This window comes from Gymnoscopelus microlampas (genome assembly GCF_963454915.1).
Source record: "Gymnoscopelus microlampas genome assembly, chromosome: 15".
Classification (NCBI taxonomy): domain Eukaryota; kingdom Metazoa; phylum Chordata; class Actinopteri; order Myctophiformes; family Myctophidae; genus Gymnoscopelus; species Gymnoscopelus microlampas.
The window spans coordinates 3578926-3600924 of record NC_139952.1 but is presented as its reverse complement, the minus strand read 5'-3'; the positions used below and the strand labels follow the sequence as shown (position 1 = coordinate 3600924).

General features: G+C 40.6%; 1 protein-coding gene across 1 annotated transcript; it reads left to right on the top strand.

Annotated features, from left to right (window-relative positions):
• Nucleotides 1-19201: 19201 nt before the first annotated feature.
• Nucleotides 19202-21462, top strand: LOC311061584 (kelch domain-containing protein 3-like; the record flags this gene model as incomplete). Its single annotated transcript, XM_084080271.1, has 3 exons — nt 19202-19681; nt 19862-20228; nt 21392-21462. The coding sequence occupies 3 exons, from the start codon at nt 19202-19204 to the stop codon at nt 21460-21462; spliced, it is 918 nt and encodes a 305-aa protein (XP_083936397.1).
• Between the last annotated feature and the right edge of the window lie 537 nt (nt 21463-21999).

The following is a 21999-nucleotide window of genomic DNA, read 5'->3' as shown; positions in this document are numbered from 1 at the left end:
ATGGAACCAAATGGACCCGGAGTTACACACCTGTAAGGGGCCATTTGGAAGCCCATGAGGGTCCCTGGACCCCAACTGTAGACCCACTGGTGTAACAGAGTGTTTCCAGTGGGCCAACATGCACAATATCAGCACCCTGACTCTGTTTGTTCAGAATGGAACAGAGCCTTCATTAGTATCATTGGTAACACCTATGAATGTCTTCATGATATGGCTGCTGTGAATAGAGCCTATTATGAAGATAGGTTGAAAATGGGTGAAGTCGTTCTTTAATGATGAATCCTGAAGGGTGAGTTTGTTATGTGTGTGTGTGTGTGTGTGTGTGTGTGTGTGTGTGTGTGTGTGTGTGTGTGTGTGTGTGTGTGTGTGTGTGTGTGTGTGTGTGTGTGTTGTCTTCACAGAGGACGAGAGCCCAGACTCTGACGAAGTGGACAGGAAGAAGTTCGCTCCTCGTTCAGCGGCCAAACCTCAGCCCCCTCAGCCCATCATACCCCAGCCCATCATACCCCAGCCCGTGGTACCCCAGCCCGTGGTACCCCAGCCCATCGTAGCCCAGCCCGTGGTCCCCCAGCAGCCCATCATACCTCAGCCCAGGGCAGCGCCCGTACGGAGCAGATCTTCCAAACGGAGGAGCAGGACTAACCGGCGACAGATCTGAGAAAACACGAGAGAAACGCTCACACACAGAGACACCACAACGTATGTACACGCCACGTAAGCGCGCACGCACGCATGCATGCACGTATGCAGTGCCAGTGGTGGAAAGTAACTAAGTACATTTACTTAAGTACTGTACTTAAGTACAATTTTGAGGTATTTGTACTTTATTTGAGTATTTCCAATTTCCAATACTTTTACTTCTACTCCACTACATCTCAGAGGCAAATATTGTACTTACTCCACTACATTTACTTGAAAACTTTAGTTACTGGTTACTTTTCAGATATAAATTATGATATAATGAAACATACACTAACCACTTTAAACCTATTCTAAACCTAGGCTATTTGAAAATAGCCGATCACGTCGCGATTTGAAAATCACGACGTGTTGTGTTGTGATTAGACCAGATTAGACAGTCCAAATCAGACCATTACACAGCAGACATGCAAACCTACTCTTTAGCGCTATGTGTTACTATAGTATACTGATAAAAGTCATACTCATAGTTGTACTTAGTAACTAATGCAGGGGTCTTCAACAGGGGGTCCGGGACCCCTAGGGGGTCCTCAGAGCTACTATAGGGGGTCCGCCAAATCTTTGTGTGATAGGATTTAGTTTTTTTTACATTAACCACTTGAACCCTAGAATTCCTTCTCTGAGGGGAACATTAGCCGAAAATAGCAAATCTACAAGGTCTCAACGTCTCAACGCCTGGCGCTGCGAGGCGTTGAGAGCTTGTAGATCGGCTATTTTTGGCAAATAGGCTATATGTGTAGAGGGAAAAAAGAGCAGACTAAGCAAAAAAAAACACACAATTTTATACAAATTAGAGGGGGTCCCTGCTTCATCTCTCTCTCAGCTAGGGGGTCCTTGGCCTGAAAACGTTGAAGACCCCTGAACTAATGTACACATTGTTTTTAACAGTTGCGCAACACAAATCTCCAGCCCAATCTTATTTTTTTTCTTAATTTATATGTCTGGTTAATGTAACGGATGTATTAATTAAGCTCTTAGTGTTAACTGTAGCATCCCGCCAGGCAGTTTATTTCACTACTTTAGCCACCAGGGGGTGCTGTTTAATTAAGAACTGAGTCAAAAATCACAATCTAACCTCTGACCTCACATACACACGCACACGCGCACACGCACGCACGCACGCACACACACACACACACACACACACACACACACACACACACACACACACACAGTTTGTATTTACTATATTAAGCTGTGAGGACATGACAATATAGTGAGCCGATCTACAAGCTCACAAGCTTGTAGATCGGTTTATTTATTTATTGCTTTTTAACCATGAAACGACACTTCCTCTTGTGAGGACCAGGAAAAAAACGTCTATTTCTCTAATTCTACTATGCTAGCGGGGACTTTTGGCCCTGACAAGTATGCAGTGGTGGAAAAAGTACTCACATTTTTTCCTCAAGTAAAAGTATCAATACTGCAATGCATACGTACTCTGTTACAAGTAAAAGTCCAGAATTCAAAATGTACTTGAGTAAAAGTACAAAAGTATTGGTATCAAAATGTACTTAAAGTACCAACGGTAGAAAGTACTCATTATGCAAAATGTCCCATTTCACAAGTTTTCTTATGTATACAATGAAAATTGTTTGAAAATAGCAGATCTACAAGCTCACACTGCGTCGTATCGTGGCGCATTGTGAGCTTGTGGATCTGCGAACTAATAGCTCATCTAATTAACCAGACTTCAGACCGAACCAATAGAACAAAGTCTCTCTCTCTCCTCTGTCTGACCGCATGTCTCTCGTCCCTTTCCAGGCAGTCGCTGATCGGAGGAGGACGACACAGCTCTCTAGAAACTATCAGATACCTGATTTATATTCCATAACCTCAGCACAGTGTTCCAGTAAACACCCAGTATTCAACAATGTGTATTAAAGACAAGTAAAGTTTGATATTAACCTCTTGTTACTTCCTGTATTGTTTCTCAATAAACTTTCCTCTAAGCAACGTTACAAACAGTTCTGTTGTCCTTTCTTTGAAAGTACTCAATGTTTTTACTCTACTCACTGAGTGCCATTGACGCGTTTCACGTGTTTTACCGCAATGGCGCTGGGTGCCAATGACGTGTTTGATGTGTTTTTGAAAAAATATGGAGAAAAAAAAACGTTCAGAACCCAAGATATCATCATTTGAATATTTGCTGCTCCATTCACTTCTTGTTTAACTTATTACTGAAAAGGGCAGTATCTCGGCTCCTGAGCACTTTTCTTTTTACTATGTATTTTTGGCTGGCAAAATTAAAATAGCAAATCTACAAGCTCACAACACGTCACATCGCTTTTGGAAAAAAACGTTCAGAACCCAAGATATCATCATTTGAAGATTTGCTGCTCCATTCACTTCTTGTTTAACTTATTACTGAAAAAGACTGTATCTCGGCTCCTAAGCACTTTTTTTTACTATGTATTTTTGGCTGGCACAGTTCGCAATTGTTTTTTTATTTCATTGGCACTGAATGAGTTAATAAGTAAAAGTATCAATACTGCAATGTAGAAATACTCTGTTACAAGTAAAAGTCCGGAATTCTACATTTACCTGAGTAAAAGTACAAAAGTATTGGCGCGACGCGCTTGTAGATCTGTTATTTTCGAATAGCCAAAATATGTATAGAGTTTAAGTGGTTTTGTATGTGTAGTAATACAAATCTAAATCTAAATCTAATATGTAACTAGTAAGGGCACGGCCCCACCGCACTTCTTATTTTACCTCTGGGGCGGAATCTGTGCTTTGTCAATGCAAATGCATGGATTCTTGGAAAAAATGTGCAAGACCACGAATCCACGCATTTGCATTGACAAAGCATTGGCTGGAGGTAAAAAAAAAGTCCGGAATTCCAAATGCACTTTAGTAAAAGTACAAAAGTATTGGTACTGTATCAAAATGTAGTCAAAGTACCAAAAGTAGAACGTACTCGTTATGCAGAATGTCCCCGTTTTCAAATGTATAAAATGCATACAAATCTTTTGAAAATAGCCTATCTACAAGCTCACAATGCGTCGCGATATGTATAGGGCTGAAGTGGTTTTGTAATAATAATACAAATTACAAAGTAACTAGTAACTAAAGTTTAAAAATTTAAAGTTAAATAATTGTAGTGGAGTAAAAGTACAATATTTGCCATTGAGATGTAGTAGAGTAGAAGTAAAAGTACGGAAAATTGGAAATACTCCAGTAAAGTAAAACACCTCATAATAGTACTTAAAGGGCAAGACCACTTTGGTAGAGGTTTGGGTTTTGTATTTACCTTGCCATGATGTAACTCCAAAGGTGGACATGAAATCAAAAATAATTGCTCCATTGATTAGAAATTGATAATTCAAAATATGCTCCTCTTTGACTTACATTGTACGCTGAAACAGCTCTCAAAGTCACTATTTTAGCACGTAAACGAACACAATCAAAGCTAATTCAGACAATATAGAACATCACCAAACCCAGTACTGTTTATTTTTTTAATAAAAATGTCAACTTCCTGCTGATTTTACTATTTGAAGATCCGGATCCGGATCCACGGATCCAGTCCGGGTTTTCTTCTTAATAAAAATAGCAATATCAATGGGAAGTTAACATTTTGATTTAAAAAACAAACAGTACTGGGTTTGGTGATGTTCTATATTGTCTGAATCAACTTTGTTTGTGTTTGTTTATGTGCTAAAAGAGTGACTTTGAGAGCTGTTTTACCGTACAATGTAAGTCAATGAGGAGCATATTTTGAATTATCAATTTCTAATCAATGGAGCAATTATTTTTGATTTCTTGTCCACCTTTGGAGTTACATCATGGCAAGGTAACTACACAACCCAAACCTCTACCAAAGTGGTCTTGCCCTTTAAGCACAACATTTGAGTACATGTCCTTAGTTACTTTACACCACTGACTGTGCAGTCGGTCCCCACCACTCCAAGAAGGTACCATAATGTGAAGGACTGGAGACCTATCCCCCTATGTGGTCCTAATCTTTTCACAGTATCGGTTCCTTCGAGTTGATACATGTAAAATTATCTATATTGAAATTCTTTATTCGGAATAACCCCTTGAGATGAACCATCTTGTTTTCAAGAGGTTACCGCAGAGGTTTCCGCAGTTACAGAATACATAATAATACATTTTAAGAAACAGAACAAAAACATAAATAAACAGGACAAAACAACATCAATCAAGGGGGGAAAACAAGACAAAACATACAATAATAACACAACAACAATACACAAAGCACATACAGTACATGAATTATTGTGTCATAGATCTGTTACTGATAATTACATGAACAGGTAGTCTCAAGGTGAGAGGAGAGCGCCGTTTTAAACAATTGAGAAGATGAATAGGTATAGGTTGTTCCAGTCAGAAGGAACTTTAAACCTAAAGGATGTTTTGGAAACTGAATAGGCCCTACGCACAGCAGCCATATTGGAAAGAAATTTGGCCTCTTCTTACTTCCTTCACAGGTGTTACCAATGACACTAATGAAGGCTCTGTTCCATTCTGGTCAGGGTGTTGGCTCACTGGAAACACTCTGCTACACCAGTGTAAAGTTGGGGTCCAGGGACCCTCATGTTTCCTTGAGGGGTTTCCAAATGGCCCCTTACGGGTGTTTAACTCTGAGAGTGTACAAATGGAACCAAATGGACACTAACGGGTCCATCTGTACACTCTCAGAGTTATGGGGGTCGTAGAAACCACTGTGCTACACCAAATGGAATAGAGCCTTCATTAGTATCATTGGTAAAACCTGTGAAGGGAGTGATAACATGGCTGCTGTGCATAGAGCCTATTAGATACGCTTCGAACATCAAAGTAAACTTGTGCACAATGTCTCAGTTGGTGTCTAGAAGTAAAATGATTCATATACTGTTTGAGATACTGTGGGTACTTCTGCAGATTCTGTAGGATTCTGCATCCTACTTGTATGTAGCTGCCGCGCTAAGGTCAATAAGCAGTGGTGTGAAGTAACTAAGTACATTTACTTAAGTACTGTACTTAAATACAATTTTGAGGTATTTGTACTTTACGTGAGCATCTCTAATTTCCAATACTTTTATTTCTACTCCACTCTCTCTGGGTACATCCACACATGAGCGTACGCTAACGTGCAACGCTACGCTACGTGACGCTAGCCCCGTCCACTCTCATGTTAAGTTAAACACCGGAAGTTCCGGTCCGGTTTTTCCTATAACATGGGAGTGGACGGGACTTCCGACTTCCGGGCGTACAATTGCACGCTAGCGTGCGCTCATGTGTGGATGTACCCACTCGGATCCAAATATTATACTTTTACTCCACTACATTTATTTGAAAAACTTTAATTACTATTACTTTTCATTATTATTACAAAAACTATACCACTTCTTAAAATATCAGATCTACAAGCTCACAACGCGTTGCGATGCGACACATTGTGAGCTTGTAGATCTGCTATTTTCAAATGATTTTTTATACATTTGAAAACTTGAAATGGGACATTCTGCGTGATGAGTACTTTCTACTTTTGGTACTTTAAGTACATTCTGATGCCAATAATTTTGTACTTTTACTCAAGTCAATTTAGAATTCCGGACTTTTACTTGTAACAGAGTATTTCTACATTGCAGTATTGATACTTTTACTTAAGTAAAACAATTGAGAAGTTGTTCCACTACTGTCAATAAGCAATGCAATATTAGAGATGCTGAAAGGTGACTGACTGTCACATTTCAGTGACTAGTTCAAGATAACGGTTCCTTCGTCTTTCACTCTCTATTCAGTGTCTGTCATTCAAGCGCCCAATTCAATCTGTACTTAGTCCCAGTAGTGTAAAGTAACTAAGTACATGTACTTAAGTACTGTACTTGAGTACAATTTTGAGGTATTTGTACTTTACTTGACTATTTCCAACTTCCAATACTTTTACTTCTACTCCACTACATCTCGGATCCAAATATTGTACCTTTACTCCTCTACATTTATTTGAAAACTTTAGTCACTAGTTAGTTCGCAGATATAAATTATTATATCATAAAACATACACTGACAACTTCAGCCCTATTTTATACATAGGCTATTTTCATTTTTTTTGTACTTTTGGTACTTTTACTCAAGAACATTTTGAACACAGGTCTTTTACTTGTAACAGAGTATTTCTACATTGCAGTATTGATACTTTTACTAAAGTAAAACATTTGAGTGCTTTTTCCACCTTCATTTCAAGGAGTTCATAGTAAATTTGGTTGGTGTTGTTGCTGCTGCTGCTGCATTAAAAGAGTCCACTAGATGGTGCTATGACTTCTTTTGTAATACATCACATCCCATGGGGGAACTTCAGTTTTCAGCTTCACCCAGCTGCAGTGGTGGAAAAAAAGTACTCACATGTTTTACTTAAGTAAAAGTATCAATACCGCAATGTAGAAATATTCTGTTACAAGTACAATTCCGGAATAAAAAATGTATAAGTACAAAAGTATTCAAAATGTACCGAAAGTACCTGATGGAGTTAAAACTATATGTTTTGTGGACCAGATTGATATGATCTAGAAATATCGATCTAACCAGTCAAATGAATATAGTGATGTCTTTTTGGGCCTGTACTTCAGTCTTTTAAACATGCCTTTTGTAACTCTACTATACTTTCTCTACCAAGGCCATGTAGCTGGCTCCATATTTGCTATCTGGTGCCGGCTCCATATGTTCCCAATCAGTAAAAACATGTCTTGGTCAACACTTTGTGATTAAATGCCAAATGACCTTTATCTGTGTAAGCTGACCTGTATGACCGGGATTTTGTCACTAATTTGCTCTGTCAGCTGTCACCCTGTCACAGATAAACCTGCCACACGTCCTATGATATCGAAGGAACAACTTGTTTATGGAACCAAAAGTTGTACACAAGGACACTATAAGATGAACAACAACTTATTATGATGACACCCTGATACCTGACAGCTCATCAGATATGATCTGACGTCTGAGGGTCTTAAAGCCAATCAAAAGGATGCACCTATGTCTGATGTCATTGAAGTCCAACTGTGTATAAATACCATTGTTTGTTATTGTTATATTAGTGTGTGATTATTATTCTTGTCTGTAACTCGTACTGTCCTCGTGAGCACGCTCTGAGCAACACAGACTCGTTTCAATCCTTGGACTTACATCCGTCTTTGTCTGACTCTCATTTCTTTATGTCGACTGGTCAAATCTTGGGGTCTTGAAGAAACCATCTCTTCATCTTTCTTGGGCTCAGCCCTATTCATAGGGTTCATATTTAACCCTATCAGTACCAAAAGTAAAAGTACTCATTATGCAGAATGTCCCATTTCAAGTTTTCAAATGTATACATATCTTTTGAAAATAGGTTTTTGGGGGTCCTTGACATGACAAGTTTGAGAAACTATATATATATAGCAACATCATTTTTTTATCTTTTATTTTCAACTGTTAGGATTTAGAAGACATTTTTTTAGAATACCCCAAAAGCAAAGATTTGAGTTAAAAATGTTCGCTTTTAAAAAATATATACATTCAAAGTTTTGCACAAATTTTCACGATTTCCCCCCCCCCAAAAATAGCATATCTACAAGCTCATAGCACGGCACTCGGTGCCGCGCTACGAGCTTGTAGATCTGCTATTTTTGAATAGCCAAAGTATGGTTAAAGTGGTTACACAGATGCGTTCCCGGTTTTAAACCGCCATAAAAGAGCACTTGTCTGCAATTCGAGTGCTCTAGTTTGTCCAAAGAAATGACCCCCCCACTGTTTTTCTATAATTATACTTTTACTGCTCCTAGTATTGATGAGTTATTACTGTATAGTTTTGTATGTCTTGATGAATTGAATACACATGTGACCACAATGGAAACAAGCCCTCAGGGCTCTTTGTGTTATCCTTTTAGCATTAGGCCTACTCCAGGGGTCTTCAACCTTTTCAGGCCAAGGACCCCCTAGCTCAGAGAGAGATCAAGCAGGGACCCCCTCTATATTGTATAAAATTGTGTTTCAGATTAAAGTTTGTTTTTTTACTTAGTCTGCTCTTTTTTCCCTCTACACCTATAGCCTCTTTGCCAAAAACAGCCGATCTACAAGCTACAAGCTCTCAACGCGAGGCGTTGAGAGCTTGTAGATCTGCTATTTTCGGCCAATGTTCCCCTCAGAAAAGGAATTCTAGGGTTCAAGTGGTTAATGTAAAACAACAAAATCATATCACACAAAGATTTGGCGGACCCCCTATAGTAGCTCTGAGGACCACCTAGGGGTCCCGGACCCCCTGTTGAAGACCCCTGGCCTACTGTATAACTGCATCTCTGTACTTTTTGCAAACTGTTAATAAAGTATTCAATAAATCAATCGGACAATCAATCAATCAATCAATCAATAATCAATCCACTTCAGGTATGTAAACACACAACATTATTTCTTGGTGTATTAGTGGGAAGACAAACCCTGTTGAAATACAGACCACTGTGCACCATAAATGGATGGACTAAAACAACCGATAAACCTCCTGCTATCATCCAAGCTAGTGTGAAAAGTGGGCCACTGTACAGTCACTTGCGGGTCCATTTGGTTCCATTTGTACACTCTCAGAGTTATGGGGGTCGTGGAAACTACTGTGCTACACTAAATGGAACAGAGCCTTCATTAGTATCATTGGTAACACCTGAGAAGGAAGTGATAATATGGCTGCTGTGAATAGAGCCTATATGGACCAGTGTTTTAGTTCAAGCCTTGTACTTCAAGGGCTTATCCAGAGTCCAAGAGATGGACACCCCCTAGTGGTCAATCATATGTATTATCTACTGCATTCCATTCTCTATTCGAGCACAAGTAAACCCCGGCAAACATACTCCGTGGTGGAAAAAATACTACATTTCTTTTACATAGTCCGTGGACCACTGGTGGTCTGTGAAGGTATTGCATACTGCTTTATTTATCTTACATTTTTCTTCCATGGAACAGTGCACTAAATGACCTGGTGACCTTTGATAGGGCGTCAATGTTGTCACTATAGGCTCTATTCACAGCAGCCATATTATGAAGACATTCACAGGTGTTACCAATGATACTAATGAAGGCTCTGTTCCATTCTGGTCAAACAGAGTCAGGGTTGCTGATATTGTGCATATCTACAATTGGGGTCCAGGGACCCTCATGGGCTTCCAAATGGCCCCTTACAGGTGTGTAACTCTGAGAGTGTACAAATGGAACATTCCATTTGTACACTCTCAGAGTTATGGGGGTCGTGGAAACCACTGTGCTACACTAAGGGCAGGTACACACTGCAGGACCTTAAAGTGGTCGGGGGGTCATCTGATCGTTAAGCATAACACACTGCAGGAGTTTATTTCTTGAAATCGGCTGTCATAATATCGTTGTGGTCTTCACAACACGATTGATCCCCGACAAGGGCTGACACACTGTAGGATAGTTCACTAGGCAGTGTTGGGCAGTAGCGAGCTACAAGTAGCGACGCTACATAGCTTAACTACATTTCCCAGTAGCGTGACGGTAGCGTCGCTCCTTTTGAACCAAGTAGCGTTTTCTGTAGTGTAGCTATTTTTAGACCCAAGTAGTGATGTAACGTCCATCATCGCTACACGCTACTCTCACTGGAGAAAAGTTGACTGCAAAATAGTTTTGTGAAGAAAAAAGAAATCCACGGAGGTGATTGGTTGGTTTAGATATGACGACTCACGATTGGGTAAGGAACATTACGGGTAGGCCAATCAGAGTCAGCATAGGGCGGGTCATGCATGCCAAACCAGGAAGGAAAGCAAAACACAGAGACCACATGAAGATCAGTCCGCGATGCGCAGTGGGATCCATAATAACGTGTCCGCAATACTTTTCAGCTGTGTGTGATACTTTTAGATGGATCATACAGTAACAGAAAGATCTATCCACCGTCCCAGCCATGGCTGTTGAAAGCAGCAACAGAGCATGGATCACAGACGATATATTATAACTCTATGATCACAGACGGAGCCAGCTAGTTTTGTTAGCCATTAGAAGCAGTGTTGCCAAATTGTGCGAAAGAAACAAGGAACCAGGTCTATAAAAATAAGCCCCAAATAAGCTGATGAAAAGCTTTACATAACCATTGTCAACTGTTTCCAAACAGCACACAAGTCAATGCAATGCCCTTTTTTTGTCAACAGATAACTAATAGATAGCTGCTATGTTTCACTTTAGGCAGAAAATGAATAACATTATGGGGTGGGGAAAAGAAAAGGCAAACTAAAATAAATACATACAGTAGGCTACATAAGAGGGAAAAGATCATCTAGAGCAGTGGTTCTCAACCTGTGGGTCGGTATCCCCAGGGGGGTCCCCACATGATTTTTGGGGGGTCCCCAGATGACAGTGAAGTGACCATTTATGGACTTTTAAGGCCTTTTTAAAAAAAGTAGACCATTACAATCAACAAACTATACTATAAAAACTGTGTCAGATATTGGCCAAATAGTCAAATAATATAAGAAAGAGGCAAACATTTTTAAAATAGCTGATCTACAAGCTCACAACGCTTCGCATTGTGTGGCATTGTGAGCTTGTAGATCTGCTATTTACACAATTTGTATCTGTGGAACCAAGTCAAACTAAATAATGCCTCAACTCCTACATTCCAAGTGCTTGTCAGGGTGGGGGGTCCCCAGTTCAAATATGATTATTTTGGGGGGTCCCCAGTTCAAATATGATTATTTTGAGGGGTCCCCAGTTCAAATTTGATTATTTTGGGGGGGGTCCCCAGTTCAAATATGATTATTTTGAGGGGTCCCCAGTTCAAATTTGATTATTTTGGGGAGTCACGGCCTGAAAACGTTTAGAATAACTGATCTAGAGCAGTGTTGATAATTCATATCTTTTATATACATTTATTTGGATTTAAATACAGTCTAAATTGATCAATTGATTTTACTTACAAAATGAGGAATATATAGGAATATTGTTTGAAAATTTCAGTTTTGTTTGACATCACACATTATAATAAACAATCAAACTGAGCATTTTTTGCCTGCCTATTTGTTTGGTGGAAAGTTGTTTTTGATCATGAAGTTGATCAAAAAATGTTTTTAAAAAGTAGTGTCAATGTAGCTAGCTACTTTTGCCATGTAGCTTGTAGTGTAGCTTACTACATTTCTCTGACGATAGCTTCCGTTGTAGTTGAGCTACATTTAATCGAGAGTAACTAGTAGTGTAGCTTGCTACATTTTCCAAGTAGCTTGCCCATCACTGTCACTAGGATGCTATCTCCAGAGTCAGACCCAATATATACATTTGTGTTTATTCCAATTCATTTTAATCGACGTATCCCGTGATATGCCTCTCTCCCTCTCCCTCTCCCCCCGGGCCCTCTCTCTCTCCCCCCTCTCTCGCTCTCTCTCTCGCTCGCTCGTCAAGAGCGCAGAAGCGGTCAGTGCCATGTCTGCTTATTATAAGCGACTTTGGGATTGTTTTTCTGTAAAGTTGCTTGAAAGTGTAGTTGTTTTTTGGCCTTGTTTCCTAATGTTGTTTGAACCAGTTGTTCTCAAACATTTTCATGGCAAGGACCCCCAAATTAATAATAATAATTAATTGTCCACAGAGGCGCAGACCTCCCCCTTCTGAAAACATGTTGTGCCATAGACCCCCATTCAAGATCTGTGTCACTGGATTTTGTAAATATTCCACCCCCCCCCCCCAAACGTCTTCTTTAAAAATAGCCTATCTACAACGTGAGCTTGTAGATCATCTATTTTGAAGTATCCAATGTATTTGTACATAGGCTTAAAGTGCTCATAGTCGCTTTTGTTGGGCTTGTTTTCACAAACCTGGTTGCTTATTTCTCTCGCAAAATCTGGCAACACACATACACACACACACACACACACACACACACACACACACACACACACACACACACACACACACACACACACACACACACACACACACACACACACACACAGAGAGAGAGAGCTCTCGCTCACGCTCTCTGTCTCTGTCTCTCTCTCTCTCTCTCTGTACAATTCCTCTAAAATAAAGAGCCCACCAGGCTCGCTCACTTTCTCATTTTGTTTTATAATGTTAACTTATTACAGGACTGGACGGTAATATTGCGGTAGGGACTGTTTGTTGTGGTCAGGTCCAGCGACGCCACGGTGGCTGTAATGTGCTGTCATTGGCTGTAGCGTGCATCTCCTCTGCTAGGTGCTCGCAGCCCCGTTCATAGTGTATGATATTGTCTGTTGTCCTGTCCCAGACAGAGATGAATATCTAACAATTTAGATATCTGAAAACGGTCGGAAAGCCGTCGCAGAGCGGAGAATCGCGGCCACATCGGGTCGCAGAGCCTTTCACACACACAGAGCAATATCTCGCCGATCAAAGGCCGATCTGCGTCAGGTCGGGAGGTTTTGTCGGCGAGCGCCAAAAAATTTCGGCGACAGCAATATCGGACCTAATGTCCTGCAGTGTGTACCTGGCTTTAATGGAACAGAGCCTTCGTTAGTATCATTGGTAACACCTGGGAAGGAAGTGATAATATGGCTGCTGTGCACCGAGCCACTTACCGGGAAGTCGGAGTTCTAGAAATTCCACAGAAAAAGGGAGTTCAATTCTCAAGAAGGGGAAGATGTACCGGATTGCCATGGTTGAGGCAACATTATAAGGAAATGAGGCCCAATCTGCCCATATAATCGCAGGTGTCTGCTCACTCTCTCACACACGAGATACAAATCAGTGTATCAGTTAACATGAGTTTATTAATGGAAGATGAAGTAAGAGGATGGAATAAGGGTATAACCGTGTGATAGGAATAGATCGGTGGTTCTCAGCGTTTTTTTTTTTTTAAAGCTCTGAATCACTCGCATATTCCGGTCAATTAATACCTGGCCTCGATATAATTAGTTGCATGTAGTATCGTGCGACTAATTAAATCAAACCCTTAACAGTCATTATGTAATTTCAAGCTTGTTCTCCCACACCACGTATATTAATTCAAATATGTTCTTACATTTGTTCAATATTATTTAATAGTATTAAATAGTATTTAGTTTAAAAAAAATACATTTAAACATATTTTAATAAATTTAAAAAAGGTATTTTATTCATGTATTTACGTTTTAAAACATTTTCCCATGCACCACTAGTAGTCTGGCGGACCGTTGGGTGGGCAACAGTGGGATGCATAGACATTGGTTGCATATCGAGTGTTACCCAAAAAAAAAAAACTAATCATAGACCCTCCATATCCCCTCCCAACAGTGGTCCCCAGGTTGATTTTTAGTCAGCTCATACATTAGCTTGGCACCGAGTGCCCGGCTATGAGCTTGTAGATCTGTTATTTTTGAAAAATCAAAGAAATGTGTGCAAATCTTTGAATATATGTGTTTTTTTAAAGCAAACATTTATAACTCAAATCTTTGCTTCATGGGGGTCCCTGGAACAAAACATTTCGAGATGGAAGTCCACGGCCAAATTCATATCAAAAAATGGTTTCTAAATCCAGTAACACTGTAATTACAGTATGTAATTACAGTGGTGCTCCAACGTTTCCATGTCAAGGACCACCCAAAATGATATTATGCATGCAGACCATAGACTGTATAAATGAGATGGACAAACCCCCTCCGCTGCTTTCTACAGACCGAAAATGAATCCTTTGCTGCAGACTGTGGCTCCGCCATCTTTCACTACGCGTCAGAATGAGTTCAGACCATTATTGGTTGGGTAACTTGTCAATCAAGAGCGGGGGGCGGGGAATGAATGCTATTGGTTGTGTAGCGTGTCAATCAAATCATCCCGCCCCTCCTAGAGAATAGCCTACTTTATCGTCAATTTTATAATAAATAGAACCATAATTTAGCAAAACGCATATCCTGATGATTGAAAGGAGACTTTAAACTAGCGACTGGAAGCATATAGAATTTATGACATTTTTTATTACAGTAAGAAAATCGAGTCTGAAAGTTGGTAAAAACCCATCGGCTTGCGTTAAAATAAATTCTTTCTGAACTCACAGGTCGGCACGGGTGAAACAGCGCCTCTCGCTGGACATTTACTAAACATCTGGGTTGGCCTCATAGTAAATATCTCAGCCTTGCCCCTTGATGCAGACCCCCATCTCAAAATATGTTGTTCCAGGGACCCACCAGAAGCAAAGGTTTCAGTTAAAGATGTTCGCTTGAAAATATATATACATTCAAAGATTTGCAAAACATTTCAAGACGTTTCAAAAAATTGCCAAAGAAATCTACAAATGACACAGATGCGTTCCCGGGTCTTTATGGGTTAAGAGGCGGCTGTTTGTGGCCTTACAGTGGAGTCAGTGCTTCTGTACGGGGCCGAGATATCTGACATGCCGTCGTGAGTTCTGATGATACTGTTAGCTAGTCGTGTGAAGGATCGTTTTGCTGCAGTCCGTTCACTTTTGAGCTGCTCAACTGTTTTCCTGACTGTAGGGTCAGCCATGTTGGATTTGGGTCCCCTGGCTGTTTGCAGGGTGGTATTTTATATTTTCCAGGTCACTGTTTTCACTGTTCCAGCTTACAGTCCCGGTTTTTCACTGTCAAGCTATTTATGCATTTTCCCCCGCTTGAAAGGGATGGTACAGTCCATAGGAGGTTTTAACTGGGTTTCACTCATACAATGACCACAACTTTGGTTTTCCTTTTAGTTCTTCTTTACTTTAGTTTTTGTTGTTGCAGTACAGGTTATGCAGGTAGTGTGTAGTTGTAAGGTTGTAAGGTATAGGTGAAAAACCTTAAATGAAAAATAAGAAATAATTACTGTAAATACAATGCACATGAAATAAATGCAAAATATAAATGCTTTACATATATTTTTTAACACTTGTGAATATTGTTTTTACTTTCTTAGTGTCTTTTTATGAATTCGTCTTTTTAAACAGTTTTTAACAAATGCAGTCTCATATGAAATGCAAATATAATAGACTGAATTTTAGCAGCATTTAAACTGTTTCTATCAATCTACATTTCTCAATAAACAAATCACATTCGTTTTTAAAACAACAATCATGTTGCTTTAACTTGTCTTGAGGACATCAAACAAACAAATGACAATGAACTTGAACGCACGTTCTGACGTGCGCCACAAACGGCAAGTTTTATGACTCTTAAACAAACAGTTCGTCTCTCACCGGCTGCTTCTCCAGCTTTTTATGGCTGCACCAGTGCTGCTTTGATGTTCTGCGCGACGTTGCTGTAGCAGAACGCACGCTTTGTTTGCTAATAATGGAGGAGTGTGGAGGATTCTCCTCCTTCTCCCTTCTCTCCCACTGTGGTTTGATTTACAGGCTTCTTTCAGGTGCGGTGCTTTATAGTGTAGCGACGCTGATTAGTGATTGGGGAATGATTTCAGACAGCTGCCACTCTGTCAATCAGCCCGACTTGTTAACCCTTTTGGTTCCAGTGAGGATTTCCCAAGTTGACTTCACAGACACTCACAGGCAGCGTCTTCACAAGAACGCTACGAATGGTGCTACAGGTGTCACATGAGAGGACCACATCAGAAACCTGGACCTCCACGAGGACCTACCATGGGTCACAGACAACAAGGTCAGAGAGAGAAGGATGAAGGCTGGCTGGTCACTATGCCACCAGGAACTATAGTGGCAAGCAAACTGACACTGTAGGAGCCAATCCAGGGCAAATACCATATGGCAGATCTACTGTACAACCATCAGCTATTTCGGCTATTTTCACTACTTAAGTACATTTTTTGGGGTCATTTTAACGTCTATTCAGACTTTTGGGAGCACCCCAGACAGTTTTTAAATAGCTTCATTCAGTATTTAGACATTTGATATTAATTTTAACAGACACGCCCCCTTCCTATACAAACCCATTGTAACTTCTAACTCCATTTTAACCATGTAGATTCATTGAAAACACCCGTCCTTGGTTCTGATGACTGATATTGTCCTTCTAATACGTGAGGGGCCCATGTTTTTTGGGCGGTGTAGCCGCCCCTATAAGTGGGTTTGGGACTCATCCGTAGCGAAAGTTTTTCTTCCGTCGGGAAAATTTGTCTTTCGCTGTACTGTGATTGGCTGATTGGCTGCGACGTACTGTGATTGGCTAGCGAGAAATTAGGAACCCATTTTTTTAATTGAAACTTGTATATTTTGAGCTTCCATCACTGTGATGACCAGTGTGAATCACACACACACACACGCGCGCGCACGCGCACATGCTCACACACACACACACACGTAAGCACGCACGCACGCAAGCATGTACGCACGCACACTTAACTTAACTGTATCTAAAGTGTTGTGTGTCAGAAAGCTGTTATGCAACAAACCATCAGACAAAACTGTGTTTCTAAAAGGAGCACAAAGAGCTGTTATTTCACATGCCACTGTTTGAACTAAATCTCTCAGAATAAACAGAGAAAGCCAATATGTTACACTGTACTGTACACGCCTTCTGCACATAGTCCATCCATTAGTTGGATGTAGCAACAAGCAGTACAATAGTTGTTTTTACAGTGCAGTATTGTGACACACTGCATTCAATTAGAATCATGTCAGGCCCTTCATTAATCACTCATTTTGACTCTCATTCGCATACCTTAGACTTTCCCATCAGACTCTCGTGTTTTGTTTGTCTAAAACCGAGGAGGTTGTGTTTTTTTTTAATTTGCAAGGTAATATGTGCATATTAGTATAACATTCTATAAGAAAATGTATTCATTGTTGTTCTTATTTCCATTCAGTGTAGGTTGTGGTTTGTGGAAGATATGAGTCAAGTTCTTTCACAGTTCAGCTCCAAACCCAAGACAAGGACACAACTCAGTCTTAAACTCAATCAACTCCTTTATTTTTCCAACTCTTATATTTCATTTGGTTGGTTTCTTTTCGTTGATTGGTCAATCATAGTCAGTCAGTCAGTCAGTCAGTCAGTCAGTCAGTCAGGTTGTAAACCTTAAGACAGAGAGAAAACAAGGTTTAACAACATTGCCGTTTTACAACAAATTAGGGTATTTTTTAAACAACTTAGGGTTTTCAAATAATAAATGTTTCAAACATTAAATGTTTTAAAACAATAAATGTCCCAAAACAATAAATGCTTTAAAACAATCAAATGCCTTAAAACAATAAATGCTTTAAAACAATTAAAGCCCTTTAGACAAACAAAAGTGTCTTTAACCAATTAATGCCTTAAAACAAGTTATTAAAGTAAATCATTTTAATTCAACATTTTAAATTAATTAAACATTTAAAATGAATAAACCATCTTAAGTCCTTTAAATGGAATAAAGACACATCTTAGGAAAAATAGCAGACCCACAAGCTTGTAGATCGGCTATTTTTCACTCGGCATTTTAAGCATTTTTTAAACATGGCAAATTCATGAATTCCAAATTTTAGTAGTCTTAACTCAAATAAACCATAACATGGTAATTTCATGAATTTTCTACATTTTAGTAGTTTTAAATCATAAACAGAATTTTGACCTTTTTAACTTTGTATTATTCTTTTGTATTTCATACTTTTCATTCCAAACACAAAAAGTGGACAATGCTACTTAATGTGTGTGCAATGCTGCAATGTGTTCCTTAATTTAAATTAGCCAGTTAAACATGAACACATTATAAGCCACATTTCAAACACATAAGCAGTATTGCAAAACAAAATAAATAAAACCAGTTCACCGACCATTGGCGTCTTTGGGCTGAACTTCTTGTAGAACTTGGAGTTCCTTCTCTCCTCTCTGAAGTGTGTTTGTATGACTGAGCACCTCCATTCCTTTTCAGGTGCTTCTGATCAGCTAATGAGCGACCATTTTGGTGTTGCATTCTGGGAAACGTAGTGTGGAGCAGGGCAGTAGTAGAGCAGGGGTGTAGTTCAGTTCTGACTATACATGGGCCAGTAGGAAGAGGATTTGTCCTAGGCTCTCACCAATAAGTCAAAGCTCCCTTTCTGAGTGTTGACTTGACGTATAAAGACAATATTGTTTAATTAGGTCTGCTGCCGCTCTTATTTTTTTTAAAAACACAACTAAAGACCTTTCTGTTTTCCACTGCTTTTGATTTAGTTATTTTTATTTTTTCTCTTTTGCACTGCAACTGTATCTATACAATTTTCACATCCTACATCATAAACAGTGTTGCCAGATTCTGTGAGAGAAACAAGCAACCAGGTCTAGGAAAACCAGCCCAAAAGAAGCGACAATGGGCCACATGAGAACTTTAACATATACATCAGCTATTTGAAAATAGCCGATCTACAAGCTATTAGATAGGTTATTTTCAAATAAAATCTTGCGGGGAAATTATAATAAGCAGGTCTGGCAACCCTGTCTATATGCCCAAATCACTGATGTCATCGTACTGACGTCACACAATGACATCACAAGGTCATCATCACAACCATGGTAAATGTCCTTTAAAAGGAATTGAACCATTGAAAAAACAGCTCTTAGCATCTTGTACGTCTGGGGTGGCTTTCTAACAACTTCCTCTGTACATTAGTTGCGCTGGTTCACGGTGGTTCTCGGTGTGAGACATGTTTCACTGGACGATGCATCTGAAAGGAGGACCAGGTGATCACTGTCACACTGCCGTGGTAGTCGGTCACAAGCTGTACTCGTTTGCAGGGAACAATGACCTGGACATAGGTCATATCGTAGTGCACGTCTTCGACTCAGTGCCTGTGCGCTGGGCGAAGTTGTCCCCGCTGGCAAGTGGAAGAGGAGAACTTCCCCTTGAGGCTCCGTCTGGACGAACCGGACACACAGCTGTGCTGGTAGAAGATATTATCCACGTCTGGGGTGGTATTAAGCATTGCAACTGCAAGTCTACCGACTACTGCAATGTGCTTTATACATTCCACGTGGACACCCACAGATGGTTTGAGCCAAAGGTTTCTGGGACCGTCCCAGCGGCGAGGTGTGGCCACTCCGCCTGTGTCTTGGGGCAGGTCATGTATATAAATGGAGGACACAACAGCAAACTGCCCGCGATTTATGATTGCATCTTCAAGTTGGACACCAACACAATGGTCTGGTCATTAATTAACACCAGAGGCACTCCACCACCTGCTTCAACATATCACTCTGCCACTGTCATCGGGACAAAGATGTTTGTATTTGCCGGCCGTGCGTTTGGTGATGACCATAACAACGACATCAGAGTGTTTGACACAGAGACCAACTGCTGGCTAAGCACACCTTCTGCACAGCTTCTTCCTGAACCACGTTTCGGCCATTCAGCCTTTACTTACAATGGAGAGCTGTACATATTTGGTGGCCAAAACCAGGACCGAAACCAGGACCAGACCTTCAATATTCTGTGGAAATTAAATCCAGAGACCTTCTCCTGGAAGAAGGTCGAGTCCAAGGGCAAAGGGCCATCTCAGACATCTTTCATGTGCTGTTGCATGGTGGGAGATCGTGTCTTCCTCTTTGGAGCAGAGTGGAGAGAGGGCAAATCCATCTTAAACGATGATGACCTGCACATCTTAGAGTTAAATCCTAGTCTGAAGATGTTATGCAAGCAAGCAGTTATTCAGTATGGACTGGAGCAGTCGGAACTCCCACACAACATTAGTTGGGAACTGGCAGCCATGACTACCAGCCGCAATTGAAAAGAATAACATAACTAACTCCTCAAAAACTAAAAAAATCACACCCAGTGTGAAGTGAGCGGTGATATTTATGAGTTATTAATTTCATCATGCATCTCGGTAGCCAATCACAGCACGTCCTGCGAAGTGACGTGCTTACATTTTTTACATTATTATTAATTTCATCATGCGTCTCGCTAGCCAATCACAGCGCGTATGCGAAGTTTGAAGTTCATTTCATCATGTGTCTCGCTAGCCAATCACAGCACGTGATGCAAAGCTTAGCCTATGGGCGTGTTTTCCACAGCATGGCGTCACAGCGAAAGACACATTTTCACGACGGAAAGAAAAACCTTCGCCACGGATGGGTCCTAAACCCTCTTATAGGAAAGGTTGCACCGCTCAAAAACAAACAAACAGTGAGCCCAATAAAAAATAGATAAATGAATACAGCCGCAAACGTGGCAAACGGTGTCCAAGCATGAGATGATTATGAGCCGACGATGAAGTGGAGTGGAGGAAGAAGATGAAGACAAGGATGATGGCTTTCAGAAGCATGCATAAGAAGACACCAAAAAACGTGAGTTGTATGTTCACGGTGAGATTTTAACTCACAACCCTACACGTAGTGGGGTGCAATACGTTAGTCCGACAGCGCATTCCTCCGACAGCGCAGTGCTCCGACATTAAACAGTAAACCCGAACCAAACCCGCACCCTAACCCTAACCGCACGCGGATGCCACATAGTCGGAGAAAAGGTCTGTCGTGAGGGAGTAGAACTCACAACCCTACGTGTAGTGAGGGAGTAGAACTCACAACCCTACACTTAGTGAGGGAGTAGAACTCACAACCCATACGCGTAGTGAGGGAGTAGAACTCACAACCCTATGCATAGTGAGGGAGTAGAACTTTTTTTCCCTTTTTTTTCCCCCACAAGGGCCGCTCTAACGCAACTCAGGAATGATCCTAGGTCGCTTTAAAAGGGAATGGACGGATGTTTACGTGAGCCCAAAAAGCGTCTCTTCTGTCCGCTCGAATGAGAAAAAGGTCCATATCTCCGTACTTTTTTTTACAGTGGTGAAAACAAGCCATTTTCGACGGGCGATCACTCTGCAATGGCGGATCACATTATTAATTTATTCCAGTCGTTAGACCCTCGGCCATCGCCCAGACACCCTTCGTTTACATCCCGGTCCTCGTGGAGGCTTCTGTATAGCTCTAAAACGCGTTGCGCTGCGTCGCATTGTGAGCTTGTCGATCGGCTATTTTCAGATTGATTTTCAGATTGCTATTTTCTTTTCTTTTTTTAAGTGGTTAAAGGAGTAGTTCACCCCTAAAAATGACTTATTTTCTATCAATTGCACACCCCATGAAGCCTTGAATTCATGGAGATTTATTTGTTTTTTGTCGCATTCCTGAGCCAATCATTTGATGACTAGTCATCGGTCAATAGGAGACTCAGTAGAAGACTCTGAGGGCGGATTCACACTATGGATCCCGGGTGCGCACCCTGGACCACTTGGCTGATGTTGTGGTAGTGTGAACGTTGCGTATCGTTCCCCGAAACGGATCACCGTACCGTACCCGAGACCACCTCCGCAGGTAGTCTCGGATCCGGATCATGCGTATCTGAGTACGGAACGATGCAATGTGAAGCCATCCGTACCAACAGGAGGAAGTGGACTTCTAATCATATATCCTTTATATATTCTTTATAACTACACATTATTTTAGTTTTGGTTGTGTGTTGTTG